Here is a 20739-nt window from a genome sequence, read left to right as displayed (position 1 = left end):
TTTCAGGGAGCCTGAGGATGGGGTTCGCTGGGTGGCAGGTGCTCATTCGCTGGGCTCTTGGCCGCAGGGTCTGTAGCAGCAACCTTCAACACTGAGAACTCTCCACGCAACCTGGAGCGAGAAGAAGGCCAAGGCTTTTACTCCTGAAAGGAACAATTAAACTTCATTATTTCCTCACTTTTGACAAGAATTCGAAATCGTTCCCAATCATTTACATTTTGTAGAACAGCTCATCCTCAGTGGCCGGATCCTTGTCGTGTAGCTCCCGTGCCATGTCTTCCACGCGTGTGGCACTGAGAGGTCTATGTATATCCCTCAGCCAAAGCGGCTGCCTCTTCCAGAAACCGCCTTCCTAGAGAGCAGACAGGGAAATATGAGCTCTGTGTCCCTCCTACTTTGTCCCCCCACAGTACTTTATCCTCCTCAAATTTACCTGCATCTTGTGTTCCGGTGACCATCTCATATGCTGGAAAAATGGAAAAAAGCCCCTTGGAGGAAAAACGCATACTGACAATTAGTGATTCATGCCATTTCCATGTCTCTCACACGTATAGCTCTGGTCTTATGAGGACTAAATGGGCACCTGGGTCCATACTCACGAGCAAAATCACCACAGACCTGAGACCTTGAAAATGATTCCTTGCATGCTGGACTTCCAGAAGTTCTCTGTGTTTAAAGTGGCCCCACAATGTCTCTGGGGAGACCTTTGTATGCGGCTTGGCAGAGAGTATAGGCAGGATTTTCAGCCCCACTCACTTTCTTGGCCCTTGACCAAGTGCCCTCATGCAGTGAAAGCAAAAAAGCAGAAACACACTGGGCAGAAACATTTTACTTAGGTCCCCTTTAGACTGTGTCTCACATGCATCATTTGCTGGGGCAGGGTGTGTGTGGGGGGGGTGCTTTTATTTTGCTAGCTGCTTTATCCCATACGTTAAATCACACCAACTAAATGTCCGAGTCCAACTAGCCAGGTTATCTAGCTTGCTGACTTCCATACTGCAGGCTGTCACTGATGAGTTGTGAAATCAGATTAAAGGTCATAACCAGCACCAAAACACAAAAGGTTCTCTTTTGAATACAAACAAAATAGAAAAAAAATCAGACTGCATAATAATTTTGCTTTAGAAACTACTTATGTCTGTGTGGTATGTGCGTACCGAGCTGTGACATAAAATGCACCTCACAGCCCAAGCACAGCACAATCAATGGAGAAGTCCCCAACAGGAAAGGAGCCATCTTCCTTCTGACACTAGTGTGGACGAAAGGGGCCATGCTAACCTGACAAGCTCAGGGCCTGCATGGCAGTCTTGCAAACTCTAAGACCTAAAGTAACCACAAAGGATGGTCTGAAATTAAACTTTTCACTAAAAGCAGTGATGGTGGGTAGTCTCGTCCTAGGCTGGTATCTTCCCTGACAAGGTCAATCTTTACCTTAACTGTGCCTATTGTCTTTTTGCATCTACGATAAACGTATCCTTGAAAAGTCTGGGTAACTTGTAACTTCCCTTTCTCCGGACCCCTCAGGGCACAACAAATTCCTTCATTGTTATTGTTATCTTGTTAATTGTTGACTGTTAACTATCCTGTACCTACCTAAGTAAAAGAAGTCTGAGTCTATCATTTTACTCTTTACCAATCCCAGAGGTTCTCCCCACCCCCACCCCGCCTTGCTTTCTCCCACCTCTCTATCACCCATGGATTTCATGTAACCCGTCTACATCTCCTCCTTTGATTGTAATGTATAAAAAATAGGTGAAAACCACCATTCTGCGGAGCATTATCCCAGTCCATTGAGATTCTGCTTCCCGACAATTGTCAATAGTTTGGCTCAAATAAACTCACAAAAATTCTTTACAGGTTTGAATGTTTTTACGTTAACACTAGCTGTGTGACCCTGGAGCAAGATCTCTTCTCTTTCCCCTTCTCCATTTCCTTTTTATTAAAGAAAATGACAAACTATTGTCTAAGGTCTCTCCCAGTTAAAATTCTATGAGGTTTGGATAAAGGATATAGAGTAGGGGCCTGAAAACCAACAGGATGAGACGTTTTCCTGCTATTTTACAGGAAGAACTCACATATTCTATCTTTCATCAGCCTGAAGGAGACTAGCGTCCTTACCCTAAGGCCATGTGGCCTTCCCTACCCCTTCCCTAGTGCCTCCAGCAGAAACGCGTCCAACCAAGACCTCTCCCTCTGCACCGCTTCCTTAAAGGACCAGTGACAGCAGACGCATGTCAGTCCCATTCTATCTCAGCTTTGGCTGGGAGCTGATTTTGCAAAATCCAAGTAAAGCATCAGGATAAATAAGTATTCTTTCCAAATTTGGTGGTTTCCTCATTGAAAATGAGGAGATTGAAATTGGTAAGTTCTAAGTTCTCTAGTTTTTTTTTTCTTTCTTTCTTTTTTACTTTTATTAGTATTTATTTTATGATGAATTTACTCTCAGGCCATACGCTTTTGTTTCTTAAGTTTCTTCTGGGATATCTTTTTTTTTTCTTCTTCTTCTTTTTTTCTGTGCAACCTCCTCTTCTGCTTTAGGAACAATGTGTTCTTTTTCAGTAAGGATCATCTCAATGTAGCAGGGAGAACATATCTATGGGTTAATCCACCCATGAGCTCTGTAAGTTCTGTGCCGCATCTTGGGAGCTTTGTTCACCTAGATGTGCTAAAAGACCAGAGAATCTACATCTACATCCCTACGCTCTGCAAAAATTGAGCATTCTTTTTGGGCCACCGACCCTGCATCTAGCCCTACTCTTTGGCCTGGGCATATCTACTAACTCCACCATTTTAACAACAGAATGGCACACATTACTTCTATAAAGTGACATCCTTCAGATGTTTGGTGGCTTTTTTAAAAAATTGATTTCAGAGAGGAAGGGAGAGGGAGGAAAAAGATGGAAACATCAATGATGAGAGAGAAACATCGATTGGCTGTCTCCTGCACACCCCACACTGGGGACTGACCCCTCATCCCGGACATGTGCCCTGATTGGGAATTGAACTGTGACCTCCTGGTTCATAGGTCAACGCTCAACACTGAGCCATGGTGGCTGGGTTTCACTAGTGTTCTTAAAGTGAACATGGAGATTTAAACCTATTGATTTGCCTGATTTGGGGGGTTTTCTGGGTCACGTGAATGAGGAACCATTTTCAGGGGTCACCTCAGGCTCCTTATGGGGAGAAGAAGCTCCTCTACTTTCAAAATTCCACTTTAAAAATTGCCAGACTCATACTTACCTTGAGCTTCCTTCTTTCCTTTCCTTTGATGGTGTTCTATGACAATAAATCTGTTTTGGAAGAAAACATCATGATTATTCATCACAATGACCACTATCTCTAAATCTTTATTTGTTCCCTTTTAAGTGAGATGATAACTTTTTTGACAGGAACTCTGTTGAGTAGTCCTTTGACTCTTTTGTTCCATAGTTCCTAACTTAGAATTTTGCATGCAGCTGGCAATGTATTTTATTGGCTGTTTTAGAGAACATTCAGCAGATAATTCCTAACAAAAAACTCTTAGAAGTAGGAAAATAAAATAAAAGTATCTACCAGAAACCTACATAGCAGCTTTGTTTTAAGGCCAAGAACAAGAGTAGGATGCCTATTATTACTGTTACTATTCATCATTTTTTAGGAGGTCCTAATCAATTTAATTTTAAAAAATGAAGTATTGAAAAAAGATAAAACATATTTGCACATGAGATGATGTATAACCTAAAAATCCCAAAAGCATCTATTAAAATGTTATTGGCAGTACTACAACAATTCAGTAAGATGGCTAAATCCATGATCAAGAGATCAACATGCAAACCTCAATAGCTTTCCTATATCCCACAAATAACTAGTTTAAAAAATGAAAGAGCCCATTTACAATATCAATGAAAGTACAGAAAGTACCTAGGAATAAACTTAACAAAAAAAATGTGTAAGACCTATGTGATGAAAACATCAAAACTCTTCTGAAGGACATTAGGAAGAATGTCCATGCTCCTGGAATGTTGTAAACATGTCAATTCTCCACAAATTAACTTTCAAATGCAGTTCGATCCTATTCAAATTCCAAGATAGCTTTTAAACAACCCTCCCCCCCCCCAAAAAAAAAGACAAAAACTGGCCAGCTGACATTTAATAGGAAACATATGCAAGAATAGCTATGAAATGTATGAGAAACAAGATAAAAAAGCAGGAGCTTATCCTACTAGATATCAAAATATATGAAGAAGAATTGGAACTATATGGTGATACTGCTACTGGTACAGAAAAAAAAAATAACTGGATCAACAGAATAGAAGCCAGACAAAGAGAGTATTTTAGATCAGAGAAGAATGAGTCATTCAATAAAAGATTCTAAAACAATTGCATCTTTGTGTGGGGGGTAAACAGTCAACCAGACTGAAAACAAAATGAATGGTAGACAGATTTTAAAAACTTATAAATAACAAGAAATGTTATAAAAAGGAATTGAAAATACCAGAGACTACTTTCATACCACGAGGTGACAAAGGCCTTGTTAACCAAACCTACACCCCAGTAAGCCATGAGAGGACTGACAGGTATGGTGACAGACTGTTAGTACAAAGCCTCCTCCTCACAGCCCTTGCCCTCTTCTCCCCTTGACTGTTTATCATCTTCCTGTCCGTTTATCTTACTCCTTTCCGTAGCTTTCTGAGTTTCAGTGTTTCAAATACGCCCCAGTGTTTTTGTGTTTGAGGAGACAGAACAGTGGAGTAAGAAGCACAGGCTTTGCAGTCGGGCAAAATGGGGTTCTGCTTTTGGTTTTGCCACTGGGGCCTCCAGTTGATCTCCATCTATGGAAGAGGGTGTTACTATCATCCTCACAGGATTGTAGGGATTGAATCAGACATTATATGGAAAATTCTTCATCCTATGCTTGGCATAAACTAGTGCCAAGTTTGCTAATGGTGTCATAGTGGTCAAATCTATCAAAGGGTTCTACCTGTGGTATCAGGCTCAAAAAGCTCTTTCCCACCACCAGTTTACAAAAGTATTGTTTCTCTTCTAGTACTTTTACGAGTTCTTTTTTGTGTTTTTTTTTTACATTTACGTAAATACATTGGTTTAAGGTGAGAAACAGAGATCTGCTGTTATTTCTCCCTCAAATAGTTAAGTAGCTGTTTGATTTCCATTTAATTATATTTCACTGACTAGAATATTGAAAGATGACATTTCAAAAGTCTTAGGAACACATGGGTCTGTCTATTGCTGGACTCTGTATGCTACTTCAAATAAATATTAAGTTGCATTAGTCCTCATTGTGAAATTGACAAAACGCCTCATCTTTCTGCCTTTGAACACTATTACTGTCCACTACAAAACAAAACAAGGCATGGTCCACATCCTCAAAGAGCTTATCATCTAAGTGGGGAGAGGAAATAATGAAACCATATATATAAATGTAAAGTTAAACTATATAGACATTGAGTGCAGTATAGGAGTTTATAGAAATTCCAACAAAGCAAAGGGCCATCTGCCACGTGGAGATGCAGAGGGTACTGTCTGGGCAATGGCCAGGTACTGTCTTCCCAGAGGCCTTGGCAAACTGATCCCCATGCCAGTCCCCAGCCTCCTAGCTTAGAAATCAGCCTCTGTCCTCACCAAGAGAGAACTCACTTCTTCCTTCAGGGGATGTCTCACCTTATCAATACCACAGGATTAATAAAAAAAATCAGGCCCTAACCGGTTTGGCTCAGTGGATAGAGCGTCGGCCTGCGGACTGAAGGATCCCAGGTTCGATTCTGGTCAAGGGCATGTACCTTGGTTGTGGGCACATCCCCAGTAGGAGGCGTGCAGGAGGCAGCTGATCCATGTTTCTCTCTCATCGATGTTTCTAACTCTATTCCTCTCATTTCCTCTCTGTAAAAAATCAATAAAATATATTTTAAAAAATAAAAATAAAAAATCAGAATGCCAGATTATGACCTGACGATGAGAACTACATCTGTTCCACAGACAGCATCTGTCTCTACATGATCAAGGAAACACATTCAGTAGAGATAGGCCACCATGGCACACTAAAGCAACCATCAGAAGGCTACTGGTGAGAACAGAATTAGAACAAAAGGAATCAGCTAGATCCAGTGTTTAATGGAAAGGACTGAGCAGGATCCATCTGTCTCCCCAACAGGCACAGCCTGGCTAGTGGGCCTGACTCTCCACATCTGCTGCCTGAGATGCCATCGCTACACTTAAGCAATGCTACGATGGGCAATGCTCAAGTTGGGCTCTTCTTCACCTTTCCTCTGCTTTTTGCTGACCAACTGCACATAGGCATGTTTCTCCTTAGCAGTTAATACATCCATCGGTTTTACTCAAGTCTGATAGACCAGGAAGCCATTTGGTCCTTACACAACTCGACTCTGCTCTACGACATGTTCACCTTAGTATTTCTCTCTGGGGGAGCCACCTTTTTTCCTTTTTAATATATTTTTATTGATTTCAGAGAGGATGGGATAGGGAGAGAGAGATAGAAGCATCAATGATGAGAGAGAATCATTGATTGGCTGCCTCCTGCATGCCCCACACTGGGGATCGGGCCTGTAACCCAGGCATGTGCCCTTGACCGGAATCGAACCAGGGACACTTCAGTCCACAGGCCGACGATCTATCCACTGAACCAAATTGGCTATGATGGGGAGTAAAAAATTGTTTACCATATTTTTAAGTTCTCAGGGGAGGGGAATGCCTCACTATTACCCTGAAAAAAAAAATGGTGACAGAACATAGAGAAAGGAGTAAGACCAGTGGGGCTGGAGTACTCAGGGAAGATTTCCTGAAGAAAGATGAACTTGAACTGGCTTTTGAGAGATTCATAGGACTTCTGCAGACAGAGCAAAATAAGGGGATTTTAGCTGGGCAAGGCACAAACAAAAGTGGGAATGGGCATGGTGTGGCGGGGTTATGGTGAGGGGCTGCTTTGGCTGAATGGAGGGCTGCCATGACTGTTGCAAAGGTAAATTAGGTTGGATAGTAGGGTAGAGTCAAGATCCCCAGCTTAGTAAATCACTCTTTAATGTTAGCAACCTGCCTGTAGGGAAAATACACCATATGTCATTGAACAAAAGGGATACAGGCAAGCTCCAGGAACAGGTGACTCTATTATGACATGTTTTAAAGAAGCCTGATGCAGGATTTAGGTTGCTGTGTTTTTCAACTGAACCTATTTACACCATATCTTACACACTGGAGAAGAAAGCTGCTGAGTAAATCTTATGAATTGATAAGATCACACTTTTATCTTTTAGCTGTGTCCTTTCTTCCAGGGTGACATTGCTCCATGAGGTGGAGATTCTATCTCTCTCCTCACTTCAGCCAACAAGGAAAGAAATCAGCGATAGAGAGTAAGTAATTGGTGGGTACATCAAATTAACATCATCCATTTTGAACTGAAGAAATTTTGCTATCATGTCAGCTCTGGCTTATTAAACTTAATTTTTCTAACTATTCTAGGGGCTTGTTATCTTGATTTCACTTCCACAGAGGTCTCTGGGAGTGGGGTGGGCTTCCTTTAAAAATCCCTGGAATAGCCCTAACCGGTGTGGCTCAGTGGATAGAGCGTCGGCCTGCGGACTCAAGGGTCCCGGGTTCGATTCCCGGTCAAGGGCATGTACCTTGGTTGCAGGCACATCCCCGGTGAGGGGTGTGCAGGAGGCAGCTGATGGATGTTTCTCTCTCATTAATGTTTCTAGCTCTCTATCCCTCTCCCTTCCTCTCTGTTAAAAAATCAATAAAATATATATATATATATATAAAATCCCTGGAATATAATTTATAGTAAAAGAACAAAGCATATATCAGTGCTCATGGCTAAAGAGGAATATGAAGTAGGAGTCAGTAGGAAAATGGCCTTGATTTTCAGATTATGGGTTCTGAATCTATTCTAAAGACAGAATATATTTTGGAAATTGAATCGACTATTGTCTTACCGCAATGAGACTGAAAATTACAATAAAAATTATTGTTACTACAGTCACAATTATTGCCACGATGAGATGGTTGTTATAGCCATATCCTGGCACTTCTTTTGTGAGCTAAAAAATAAAAACAAAGAATGCATTAAAAGAAAAAAAAAACAAAGATGGAAAGGATAAAAACAAACTATTCTCTAGCCTATTCTAACTATTCCTTTTGTTGTTGTCAATCCTCACCAGAGGATTTTTTTTCTCATTGATTTTTAGAGAGAGTAGAAAGGAGAGGAGGAGGGCAGGGGATCAGGAATCCGAGTATGTGCCCTTGACCCTTCTATGCATGGGCCGATGCTCTAACCATAGAACCATACTGGCCAGGGCTAACTATTCTTAACTACTACTCTAAAACCCCATTCTTTCAGGTGAATAGCTTATAGGTTCTTTTTAAAATATATATATTTTATTGATTTTTTTACAGAGAGGAAGGGAGAGGGATAGAGAGTTAGAAACATCGATGAGAGAGAAACATCAATCAGCTGCCTCCTGCACACCCCCTACTGGGGATGTGCCCGCAACCAAGGTACATGCCCTTGACCAGAATTGAACCTGGGACCCTGGAGTCCGCAGGCCGACGCTCTATCCACTGAGCCAAACCGGTTAGGGCAGCTTATAGGTTCTTAAAGAACATACCAAATCTAAAAAGATAAAGGAAAAAAAAAAAAAAGAACATACCAAATCTAATGTGCTATGTAATCTGAGCATTAGCATTTTCTTGTACAACTTATTTATCTTTTCTCGTCTACCCTAGGAACAGTGGTGCTGTTCTCCAAATGAGCAAAGGAGGGATCGCTGTCTTAGCCAAAGTCAGACGGCTAAGACAAGATTCAGACCAGGCGCCCTGGCCTTCCTGCCTGGGTGCTTTCATGGCGTCCTAAACTGCCTAGAAGTCCAGGTCGTATGTTTGGGGAGTTGTCCTCACCTCATTGGGCTCCTCCTCTTCCCGTTCACGCTGAGCTTTCAGCCTCTGCTTTTTCCCTTGATCCGTAGCCTGCTCCGCCTTGGAAACATTTTCTTCTTGCTGTTTACTGAGCGGCTTCTTCAGGGGGCCTGTTCCAGAAAACAGCTTCCTCAATTTATTTTTGTAACTTTAACGGGAAAACTCAGGTTTAAGAGAAAGATTTCCTCTGTTGTTTATCAAATGACTCAGGGACATGTCTCCATCTTGTACATTTGAAAAGGGAAGTTTAGTGAATGGTAATAACATTAGTTCTAGATTTTCTAGATTTTCCTCCAAGAAATAGGGCAATATGTAATTTGGTGCATGCATAACATCACTTTTATCATTAGAGTCTAGCTGCTGCTCACGCATTAGGGATGATGAACTGTCTCCATTTTTGTCTGAGGATGCCCTCTCTGGCTTAATAGTCAGCTCAGTGCCGGTGTTCTTCCGGCCTTGTAGTATTTTCATGAATGGTCCTTCTATAAGTAGTTCCTCATCTGTCAAAAAAGAAGAGACCACTTTTGATAATGAAAGACTCATGGGACAGCTTTTCTTCAGTCCTCAGCCATACATCCCAGTCAAATAAATTGGGAATCAGCAAATATCTGAGTGCCATTTAGAGAGGAGAAAAATAAATCCCAACTTAAACTTATTATTGTCAACACAACAAAAGGAGAAAAGGTGTCATTTTAAAAAGTGGTTATTTATTGAGAACATTCCATAGTGTGGAATATAGTAGCTATATTTAGGATTATTCCATTGGTCCCCAAGGGCCAATTGCCGGTTATTGAAGAAAAGCCAAGTCTGAAGGACCCACTCAGTGAGAACCTGAAGACCTACTGTGACTCCCCACATTCGGGTACCCATCCTGTCTTGCCTGAGATGCAGTGAGGGCCAGAGGCTTCCTCTCTCCACTCTTCAGGGAGCTCGTGTTCTTGCTACCATCAAAGAGGTCCCGGATTAACGCCCACTGCTAACAGGTCCTCATCTGGACACGCCCTTCTCCACTTACCCACCAATTCCTTAGCTTGGTCCCTGCTCCCACACATCCCAGCCCCCATAACAGAAGGCTCTATACAGAAAAAAACACTATGTCCACTCTTGCTCTTCGCTTAAATTTAGGCGGGCATCTGGGATGTAGATTAAGAAATGTGCAAGGTTGTGTGCCACTGTGGAATGTTCAATAAATCTATGAAATAATACTTGGGGAAAGAGCAACTTTTAAAAAAATATATATTTTTATTGATTTCAGAGAAAAAAGGAGAGGGAGAGACAGAAACATCAATGATGAAAGAATCATTGATTGGCTGCCTCCTGCATGCCCCTACTGGGGATCAAGCCTGCAATCCGGGCATGTGCCCTTGACTATAATGGAACCTGGGACCCTTCTGGCCCCAGGCCGATGCTCTAGCCACTGAGCAAAACTGGCTAGGGTGGAAAGAGCAACTTTTGTCAGCTGCCTACTTTGCTTTCATTTCATGTCATTTCTTATATTTTCAGTTTCATGTGGGGAACCATCCAAAGCTTCTGACTGCATGAAGGTCAAATGTACCATTGGGCAGCTGGGTTGTTTTTTTTCCAGAAAAATTACAAGTATTGCTGGTGGTGGTGAGGGCCAGAGGAGGAGGTAAGGGCCCTGAGGAAGGAGGAGCGTGGGCTTGCGAGAGCCCCAACTTGAAGCCAGAGACCTGGCACCAGTGACAGCACTTAGCACTTTCTGACCCTGTTTTTACTCACCTGTGAAAGGAGATTAAAATGCATGCTCTGCCCACCCTTGAGGTAAAAGGGAATAATATAATTGGTCAAAACATTGTTTTGAAAAATAAGCAACAGCATTATTATTTATGATGTGTCCCAGATCACTGACAGAGACCCATATTCAAGCTATCTGGGCATGAAAGCACATTTTGGAAGTTATCAAGTAGTGCCAATAGCTTAATATGTAGAAAAATACTTAAAAGCACCTGAGTGTTTGGTGGATAGAAAACTTTGTGTTTCAGAGCAAGTTCAGAGCTGAATGGCCTAAAGCAGCATTCGCCAACCTTTCAGACCTCAGGGACCACCAGTGGTCCGAGGACCACAGGTTGGCGACCGCTGGTCTAAGGATGCAAGAGCCCTCCCATCCATTAGAAGGGCTGAGTAGCAGCTTCTGGGGATGGATCCAGAAACTCTCAGATTCCAAATAAAACAGCATCAGTTGTACTCTTTTTATAAAATTGCAAAAATAAATGAAATAAAAATGTACCTATACCTGTCCTACAAGGCAAAGGGCAATTGAAACTGCATGCATACAAAACCAGTTTACAAACTGACACACTAATGAACAAGTTCTCATTTGGAAGTAAAGCACCAAGCAGAGAGCACAGCACACACTATGTGGCCATTAATGTTAACTCCCTTCCCCCTTCCATTCTTCCCCTTCTATTCCTCTCTTGTTCTTTATCTGACTTTTAGCAAGATGTAGTTCTTAGAAATCTAGGCAGTTGAACTCTGAATGAGTGAATAAAAACAATGCAGTTACATTATTTGTTTAAAAATTTATTATCATCGCTTAAAAATAAAAAATTAAAACAAATAAAAATTTAGAAGTTTATCATTGGGCAATTCAGACTCACCACAAGGTATATTTTTCAGACATTCAGTATCACAATGCAGTTTGACTGTCTTGGCAACAGTCTCAATATTATTTTTAAATTGGCAGAGGCAGCAGGTCAAATGGCTAGGTAAGATCCTATAAATGGAAACACAGAGTAAATTAGTGGCAAAGGAGTTACTTGAGTTGGTAGGCCAAGGCTACCACAGAGCTGTGAAGAAAAGAATTGTTGGGGCTGCCCTGGCCAGAGTTGCTCCATCGTTAGAGCATCGGCCTACACAATGAAGGGTCTTGGATTGGATCCCAGCCCCCGTCAGGGCAAGTATTGGAGGCAACAGATGGATGTCTCTCTCTCATATCGATGTTTCTCTCTCTTTCTCTTCCTTCCTTCCTTCCTTCCTTCCTTCCTTCCTTCCTTCCTTCCTTCCTTCCTTCCTTCCTTCCTTCCTTCCTTCCTTCCTTCCTTTCCTTCCTTCCTTTTCTCTTTCTCTTTCTCTCTTTCTCTCTCTCTCTCTCTCTCTCTCTCTCTCTCTCTCTCTCTCTCTCTCTCAAAATCAATAGAGTCGCCCTAACTGGTTTGGCTCAGTGGATAAAGCGTCGGCCTGTGGACTTAAGGGTCCCAGGTTCGATTCCGGTCAAGGGCGGGCATGTACCTTGGTTTCGGGCACATCCCCAGTGGGGAATGTGCAGGAGGCAGCTGATTGATGTTTCTCTCTCATCAATGTTTCTAACTCTCTCTCCCTCTCACTTCCTCTCTGTAAAAAATCAATAAAATATCAAAAAAAAAAAAATCAGTAGAGTCCTTCTGTACTCCTTTCCACTGTGTGTGAAAATCAATGGGAAAAATATCCTCAGGCGAGGATTAAAAAAATTTTTTTAAAATCAATAGAAAAAAATATCCTTGGGTGAGGATTAACAACAACAAGAGTTGTTTGGGCATATCGCCTGAGCACTTTGGTAGGGATCAGTTGGCCATTTGCTACTCTTGAATACAGTAAATAAATAGAGCAGAGGACAGAAGTGCCCAACAGAAGGATAAGAATGGCAGTGGGTATGGCATGCCCAGAATAAAGGTGATAGGCATTAGAACTGGGTGACACTAGTATGTAGTTTAATTCAGAAGTATCTCCTTTTCCCAACCCAAAGGTCTCACTTTGGGTTGAGAATACACAGGAAGAGGGAAGACTTCTGAGAAGACTCTGGATAAGTCCCCATCTTATGGAGTCCCTTTCTCAATTCCTAATTATGAATGGTACATATATTAGAAATTACTCTGGGCATAAAAAACTTTATGTGGCTACCTGGCCTCAAGAAGCCTGACTTAAGAAAATAATAAAAGAAGCCTAAAAGAAGGACTAAGTGAAAATAAATATAAGAAAAATCAACTTACAATTTTTCCAATTGAGGGGTCATCATGAGGACGCTCCCAACTGTTATAAGTGACACTTGTGTCCTTCCCATGTCTCTGAAGGAGAAAGCCCAAACATGCATGATGTAAACCCAAAGACAAAAACTGTACACTTAAAAAGACATTTAGCAACATGTGAATACTTCAATTCTGGCTTCTGTCAAGCCAGCTTAAGAGCTTACTTGCCATAGATAATTTCAGAAAGCTCTTCTTGAAGAAATTTAAATTTATTTGTGTCATCAAATGAATGACCTTGGTGCAACAATCTTTTATCTTTGATTAAAACCATTATCCTACTTCTCGTTCTCTATTGCGCCCACCACTTGATTACTCTTTTAATACATAATGTACAACTTGTTTCTTTCTGGTGTCAATAGTATTTCTACATGCACCTACATGTTCCATATCTGTATGTGTTCTTCAACGCCACTCCCTTCCTCTGTTGGCTGGCTTGTTCATATGCATTCTTTCTTAATCACTTTTCTGTGCCAATAACTCTTATCCAATAACCCAGTTAAAATGTAAATTATGACCTTTTAGTCAAAACCCAAAATACTTAATCATTGATGAAAGTAAGAAAGCAGAAATCATCTCATGAGCCATGAGATTGTTGTAATACTTACAAATATTTTAATGCTGGCAATTTAAAAAGATATGGATCTTGAACAGTTGTCAGAGGATTCCGATTGAGAATTCTGAAAAATGCAATGGAATTAAAATTATCTGCATTTTCAATAATTTCCATGAAAGTTTATATTCATTTTGTTGGTACAAAACTTGAAGATTGAAAAAATAACTTTCTGTCTTTATCCATATAGATCACCCTTAGAATTCGTACAGCACTCTTTTTCAGGGAATTACCCAGGTTTCTAATGATAAAGTGAAGAAGAGAAAGTAAAAGAAGGAGGAGAAGGAGGAAGGAGAAAAGTAGACAGCATACGGGAAAAACTGCTGAAGAACTTTTCAGAATGAAAACCCTATGCAAAAATTAACTATATTTCTATACACAATGAGTAATAGAAAAATAAAATGAAGAAAACCATTCCATGTATAACAGCATCAAAAAGAATGAAATACTTAGGGAAAAAATTAACCAAAGAAGTGCATGACTCATACACTAAAAATTACAAAATGCGGGGGTGGGGTGGGGTGTGGGAAGGGAATGGGGGGGGTTTGATGACAAATATGTGATACCTTAATCAATAAAGTAATTAAAAAATAATAAAAATAATAAAAATTACAAAATGCTGTTCAAAGAAATTCAAGCAGATCTAAATAAATGGAAAGACATGTTTTGTTCACAGATCAGAAGATAATACTGTTAAAATGGCCGTACTCCCCCAAATGATGTGTGGTTTCAAGCAACCCCTATCAAAATCCCAACTGACTTATTTCCAGAAAGTGACAAACTAATTCTAAAATCATATGGCAATTCAAGGGACCCAGAATAGCCCAAACAATCTTGATAAAGAGGAACAACATGGGAGGAGTCACACATCCTGGTTTCAAAACCAAATTTTGGGGTCAGTTTTGCGGTTTCTGTTTTCTTGACACTAGACTATTTGAAGTCAACACTAAAAATTAATTTTTTTGCCTCTACTCCTCCAGCTGTACCTCCAGCTGTGAACAGACAGGAATTTCTAGAGCAATGCAGAGCAATGGGATGGTTTCCTTCCGGGAAAGAAATTGGAATGAGGCTACAGCTATTTATTTTTTTCTTTATATTTTTCACACCCCACCTTAGCATAAACAGCCATATTCTCCCTCTCAAAGGTTCCCCTTGCCACAGATAATTCACTTCAGAGGCATATACTTTCTGAAAAATAATGTTCTGGGTGATTGGGGAGAGAAGTACCCTGTGGCAGATTTTTAGGAATTCTTTCTGCTTTGCCATTTAAAAGAGACTCATGGCTGAGGAAACACCCACACCTTTTGCTCCCTGGAGAACTCTGAGCTAAACTTAATTATTTCAGTTCTATGTTGCATACATTTAAGCAGTTAGGAACTTTGCACATGAACAGGAATCAAAGTTAAATTCAGATGTTGGAATTTCAAGGACCATTCATATATCGGAGCAGCAGCACCACTGGGATTCCCATGACGATGCTACATTGAACATTATGTGCTTGGTGCCTTCTATTGCCCATGCCAAAGGTCAGTACAAGGGAAAGCAGACAGTGCCATATATGAGTTAGACAAGTCTCTTGGTCTCTTTGTACTTTACTTTCCTCATTTGAGTAAAAAATGAATGGCTCTTAAGCCATACTTTTCAGAATTCAAACTGGGCTTACATCCAACTAACCAATCACTGTATGATGTTTTTACACATAGCTTTTTACATATGTTTATCTTCTATTTCACTTACAACTTGTGTAAAAACTTCATTCCATGCCAAGCCTGAAATGTTCCAAAGCTCACTTTTCTGATTAAATTGCAACCAAGGTTTCTACAAAAAGACACAAGCAAAAGAAGACAAAAAATATTATTTCTGATCATTTTTCTTTTGGCAGTGATTCTAATCTAATCTAATAATAGACAAATATGCAAATTGACCGCACCTTTGCTACGCCCAAGCCACGCCCACCAGCCAAGCCACGCCCACCAACCAATCAGGACAAGTATGCAAATTATCAAAACAAAGATGGCGGCTAATTTGCATATCGCGACAGCGTAGAAAGAAGCCAAGAGCTGCAGAAGGGAGCAAAGCTGCAGAGAAGCAAGCAAGCCAGGGGGAGGAGAAGGGAGGAGCGGAGGCGGGGCCGGGGGAGAAGGAAGTTGAGCAGGCGGGGCCGGGGGAGAAGGGGCGGGGCCGGGGAGAAGGGGCGGGGCCGGGGAAGAAGGGAGGAGCAGAGGCGGGACCAGGGGAGAAGGGAGGAGTAGAGGCAGGGCCGGGGGAGAAGGGAAGAACGGAGGCGGGGCCGGGGGAGAAGGGAAAAACGGGCGGGCTGGCAGAGAAGGCGGGCCGGGGGAGAAGGGAGGAGCGGGGGCAGGGCCAGGGAAGAAGGAAGGAGAGCGGGCTGGCGGAGAAGTTAGAAAAGTAGGGGGGCTGGCGGAGATCACGGGGCGGGGGACAAGGGAGGAGAGCAGGCAGGGTGGGGTAGAGTGCAGCAGGAAACCCTATTGCAGGATTTTTCCTGCAACGGGAACGCTAGTTTATATATAATAAACAACCTCAATACTCCCTCCACACACTAAATAAATCTCACTGTAGAAGAGAGTTGCTTATGATTTATGCTTTCATGTTTATATATGTGGTACATTAGATACAAAACGGTGAATAACAATGAGGTTTACAATTAAGTTTTATAAAAATTATAAAGATAATTAAGTTATATTTATAACTTACATATACTGCAAAAAAGGTAGTGATGCAAATGTATTCCTTTCAATAAATTGTATTTTATTGCAGGATAAATCTCTAGAAAAAGTAAAAGAAAAATAGTGTCTCAATTAGGTACTAGATATCTAATTAGTAGGAATAATTGGTAGAGGTTAGAATGGTAATATTGAAAATATAGCTTTAGTCTAAACTTGAAATCTTAGGAATTGTGATTTGAACCTTTCCGAGCCCCACACCCTGCCCTCACCTCTCTCACTTTCATGACCTTCATAAATAAAATATGCAACTATAGATCTTGATAGACTTTAAGGGTAATCTTTCCTGAGAGCAGAAGAATCAACTAGATGACCTTTTATCCCATCAAATTTAGATTATGAGCTCAAAGGTTGTATTTTCATATGTAATTATAAATGTATATTAAAATAAATAGTCTCACATTTACACACCCTCTGGTTTAGTTCTGTTTGTCTAAGCCAATTCACTATCAGATGAAATAAAAGATGCCTTTTCACATAACTTGAAAGGAAGTTATTTCTCTAATAATACAGAACTTTGAACTAATTCAGAATGATACCTTCTATTATATTAATAGAAATTCATTTTAATTTTACATTGCTTTAATAACCCATGAATGTAACTGCATCAGTTGTACAGTGGTGGGACAACAGAAAACAACATGTTGCTGAATTTTTACTTGAAAACACCCACTGTTGTCTATAGTTGGCGCTCTTATTTTCATTGATTCCACTTTAGTCCCTCACCTGGATGAGTATAACTGTTTTTTTTTTCTTAAATTTAATAAATATTTATTGTTCAGATTATTACAATTGTTCCTCTTTTTTCCCCCCATAGCTCCCCCTCCACCCGGTTCCCACCCCACCCTCTGCCCTTATCTCCCACCCACTGTCCTCATCCATAGGTGTACGCTTTTTGTCCAGTCTCTTCCAGCACCCTCCACACCCCTTTCCCCCTGAGAATTGTCAGTCCACTCCCTTTCTATGCCCCTGATTCTATTCACCAGTTTATTCTGTTCATCAGATTTTTTATTCACTTGATTTTTAGATTGACTTGTTGATAGACATGTATTTGTTGTTCATAATTTTTATCTTTACCTTTCTTCTTCTTCCTCTTCTTAAAGAATACCCTTCAGCATTTCATGTAATCCTGGTTTGGTGGTGATGAACTCCTTTAGCTTTTTCTTATCTGTGAAGCTCTTTATCTGACCTTCAATTCTGAATGATAGCTTTGCTGGGTATAGTAATCTTGGTTGTAGGTTCTTGCTATTCATCACTTTGAATATTTCTTGCCACTCCCATCTGGCCTGCATAGTTTCTGTTGAGAAATCAGCTGACAATCATATGGGTGCTCCCTTGTAGGTAATTAACTGTTTTTCTCTTGCTGTTTTTAATATTCTCTCTTTGTCTTTTGCTCTTGGCATTTTAATTATGATGTGTCTTGGTGTGGTCCTCTTTGGATTCCTTTTGTTTGGGGTTCTGTGCACTTTCTGGACTTGTAAGTCTATTTCTTTCACCAGGTGGGGGAAGTTTTCTGTCATTATTTCTTCAAATAGGTTTTCAGTATCTTGCTCTCTCTCTTCTTCTGGCACCCCCATAATTTGGATGTTGGTATGCTTGAGGTTGTCCCAGAGGCTCCTTACACTATCTTCAACTTTTTGGATTCTTTTTTCTTTTTGCTTTTCCAGTTGAGTGTTTTTTGCTTCTTTGTATTTCAAATCTTTGACTTGATTCTTGCAGTCCTCTAGTCTGCTGTTAGGTCTCTGTATAATATTTTTTATTTCAGTCAGTGTATGTTTAATTTCTAGTTGGTCCTTTTTCATATCCTCGAGGGTCTCGCTAAATTTATCGGTCTTTTCTAGGAAATTCTTGAAAAACCTTATAACCGTGGTTTTGAACTCTATATCCAGTCGTTTGCTTTCTTTCATTTCTTTCATTTGTGATCTGTTTCTTTGTCTCCGCATTTTCGCTGCTTCCCTGAGTTGGTTAAGTAGCTTTGTGTGGTAGGTGTCCTATAGGGCCCAGTGGCTCAGCCTCTCCAGTTACCTGAGGTGGACACTCTTGGTGCACCCCTTTGTGGACTGTGTGTACAGCCTTGTTGTAGTTAAGTCTTGATTGTTGTTGATATCACTGGGAGGAATTGACCTCCAGGCCAATTGTCTGTGAGGATCAGCTGTGTCTATGCTGGGAGAACTTCTGTGCTGGAGACACCCTTATGAGACAAGACTTGCAAAATTGCAAAAGCCTCTGTGCTCAGCTTGGATGGGACGGAGTCTCAGCACGGAACAGACAGCCTTGGCTTCCCATCAGCCCTGCCCTATGAGGCCCCTGGGTCTCAGTGTCCCTCTGTAATCGCTGCAAGCACCTCTGAGAGAAAGCCGCCCTTGAATTTTGTCTGCTGCCAGACAGTCCAGTTTCTCCCCGAGTGAGTTTGGGTTCCCAGAAACTTACCCGGAACTGGAGTTCAGCGCAGTCGGGAGCTTCCGTCTCCCTCCTGCTTTAGAAAGCCAGCCACACACTCAGCCGCCCCGTGCACTCAGCAGTCAGTCCTCTCTGCGCGCGCCTCTGGACCTCTGCCTTCCGCAGCTCCCCTGAGTCTCAGTGTGCTTTCTCTTTTCCTGACAGTCCAGATTCCCCCCGAATAAGTCTGGTTTCCCAGAGTCTCACCCGGGACTGGAGTTCAGCGCAGTCAGGAGCTTCCATCTCCCTCCCGCTTTAGAAAGCCAGCTGCACACTCAGCCGCCCGTGCACTCAGCCGCCCATCCTCTCCGCATGTGTGTCTCCGTACCTCAGCCTTTTGCAGCTCCTCTGAGTCTCAATGTGCTTTCCTCTTTCCTTCTAGTTGTAGAATTTCCACTCAGCCAGCTTTCCTGTGCTTCTGGATGGTGTCTGTTTTGTCTTTTAGTTGTAGTTTTGATATTGTTGTGCGAGGCAGCAGTTTAGGTGTTTACCTATGACGCCATCTTGGTTTCTCCGAGTATAACTGTTTTCTGACTGGTGTTTCCCTCTATAATCTCCTCCTTCCTAATCCATCCTGCACACAGTCACCAGATTAACTCTCCAGAAGTTACTCTCAAATACTAGCCAGCATCACTTGGGAACTTACTGAAGATGCAAATTCTCAATCCTCCCCTGGACCCACTGAATCAGTAACTGTGAGGTGAAGCTTGAGTTTTAACAAGCCCTCCAAGTGATTCTGTTGTAGGCTAAAGTTTGTCCTAGAGCACTGGTGTGATAACATGGTAGCTTGGCATTCAAAGCCTTAGTGATCTGATTCTAAATTCCTACTCTCTCTACTTGTACTCTAAAATGTATTTTTCCTGTGTCTTGCCTTTCCATGTGCTCCTTTTGCAAGCTTATTCTACCCAAGATGTCTGTCTGATGATCCCCAAGGGCCCTTCAAGGTCCTGTTCAAAAAGCTACTCTAGTAACATCTTTGCTAATCCAACTTGAAGTCTCTTTTCCCTCTGCTGTAACCAAAAACAATTTATAGCTCCCATTGCCCATATCTATTTCCTCGTTTTAAAAGTTATTTTTGTATCCTATTTCCTCTGAGAATAACTCCTTGAAAGTATGCACTGGGTCTTGCTCATTTGCATTGTCTACTATGTTAAAAACAGATATGTGAACATAAAAAAATTCAAATATCTATATACGATCTAATAAAAGGGTAATATGCAAATTAACCATCACTCCATCACAAAGATGGCGGTGCCCATAGCCACAAGATGGCAGCACCCAGTCCTCTCAGCCCTGCTGGAGTCCCCCAGTCCCAGGGGGGCGGCCGCTGAGAGCGGGCAGCATGAACGGCCTGGCGGAATGCTTGCTTCATTGCCGCGGCAATGAGGTAAGCATTCCACCCCGGCCGCGGAGGGCCTCTGGGCAACGGGCACGGAGTGGCCAGGGGGTGGGGGGGTAACACTTGTGTCGTCGCCGGGGTGATGAGGCAAGTGTTTCGCGCCCGGCCGCGGATGGGCCTCTGGGCCGTGGAGAGCCTCTGGGCATCAGGCGTGGAGCAGCCAGGCCCCGCAGAGAGCTACTGGCTCACAAATTTGTGCGCAGGGCTACTAGTATATATATAAAAGGCTAATGTGCAAAGTGTCCCCTCAGGAGTTTGACCAGGAGACCGGGAGTTCAATCGCTCACTATGACATGTGCTGACCACCAGGGGGCGGTGCAAAACAAAGGAAGGCCCCGGCTGGCAGCTAGAAGGCCCCGATAGGCCCTGATCGCCAGCCAGGCCTAGGGACCCTACCCGTGCATGAATTTTGTGCACTGGCCTCTAGTTTATGAAATAAACAAATAGCTGGGAAGTAGAGGGAGAAAAATGATTTTCAGTTTTATCACTTCATGGCTCCCTCCTGTGTGCCTCTGCAGCACGTTGTCTTCCATATAGTACTTGTGCACTGTTTGAGCTTGTGTTTATTTTCCCCATGAGATCATGAGTTACTAGAAG

The 20739-nt window shown here is 41.9% G+C and overlaps 1 protein-coding gene across 1 annotated transcript; it reads right to left on the bottom strand.

Moving 5' to 3' along the window:
• Nucleotides 1-211: 211 nt before the first annotated feature.
• On the bottom strand, nt 212-11621 carry LRRC37A (leucine rich repeat containing 37A; the record flags this gene model as incomplete). The annotated part of the gene is made up of 7 exons (XM_079798659.1): nt 11544-11621; nt 9294-9425; nt 8908-9035; nt 7947-8051; nt 3241-3290; nt 434-488; nt 212-352 (listed from the first exon to the last, which is right to left on the bottom strand). Exons 2-7 carry the CDS (start codon nt 9394-9396, stop codon nt 212-214), a joined length of 582 nt encoding a protein of 193 aa, XP_079654785.1. The 5' UTR covers nt 9397-9425; nt 11544-11621.
• Nucleotides 11622-20739: the final 9118 nt, after the last annotated feature.

Source organism: Cnephaeus nilssonii (assembly GCF_951640355.1).
Source record: "Cnephaeus nilssonii genome assembly, chromosome: 19".
Taxonomy (NCBI): Eukaryota; Metazoa; Chordata; class Mammalia; order Chiroptera; family Vespertilionidae; genus Cnephaeus; species Cnephaeus nilssonii.
Note: the sequence above shows the minus strand (reverse complement) of the source record. Positions and strands in the feature narration are given on the sequence as shown.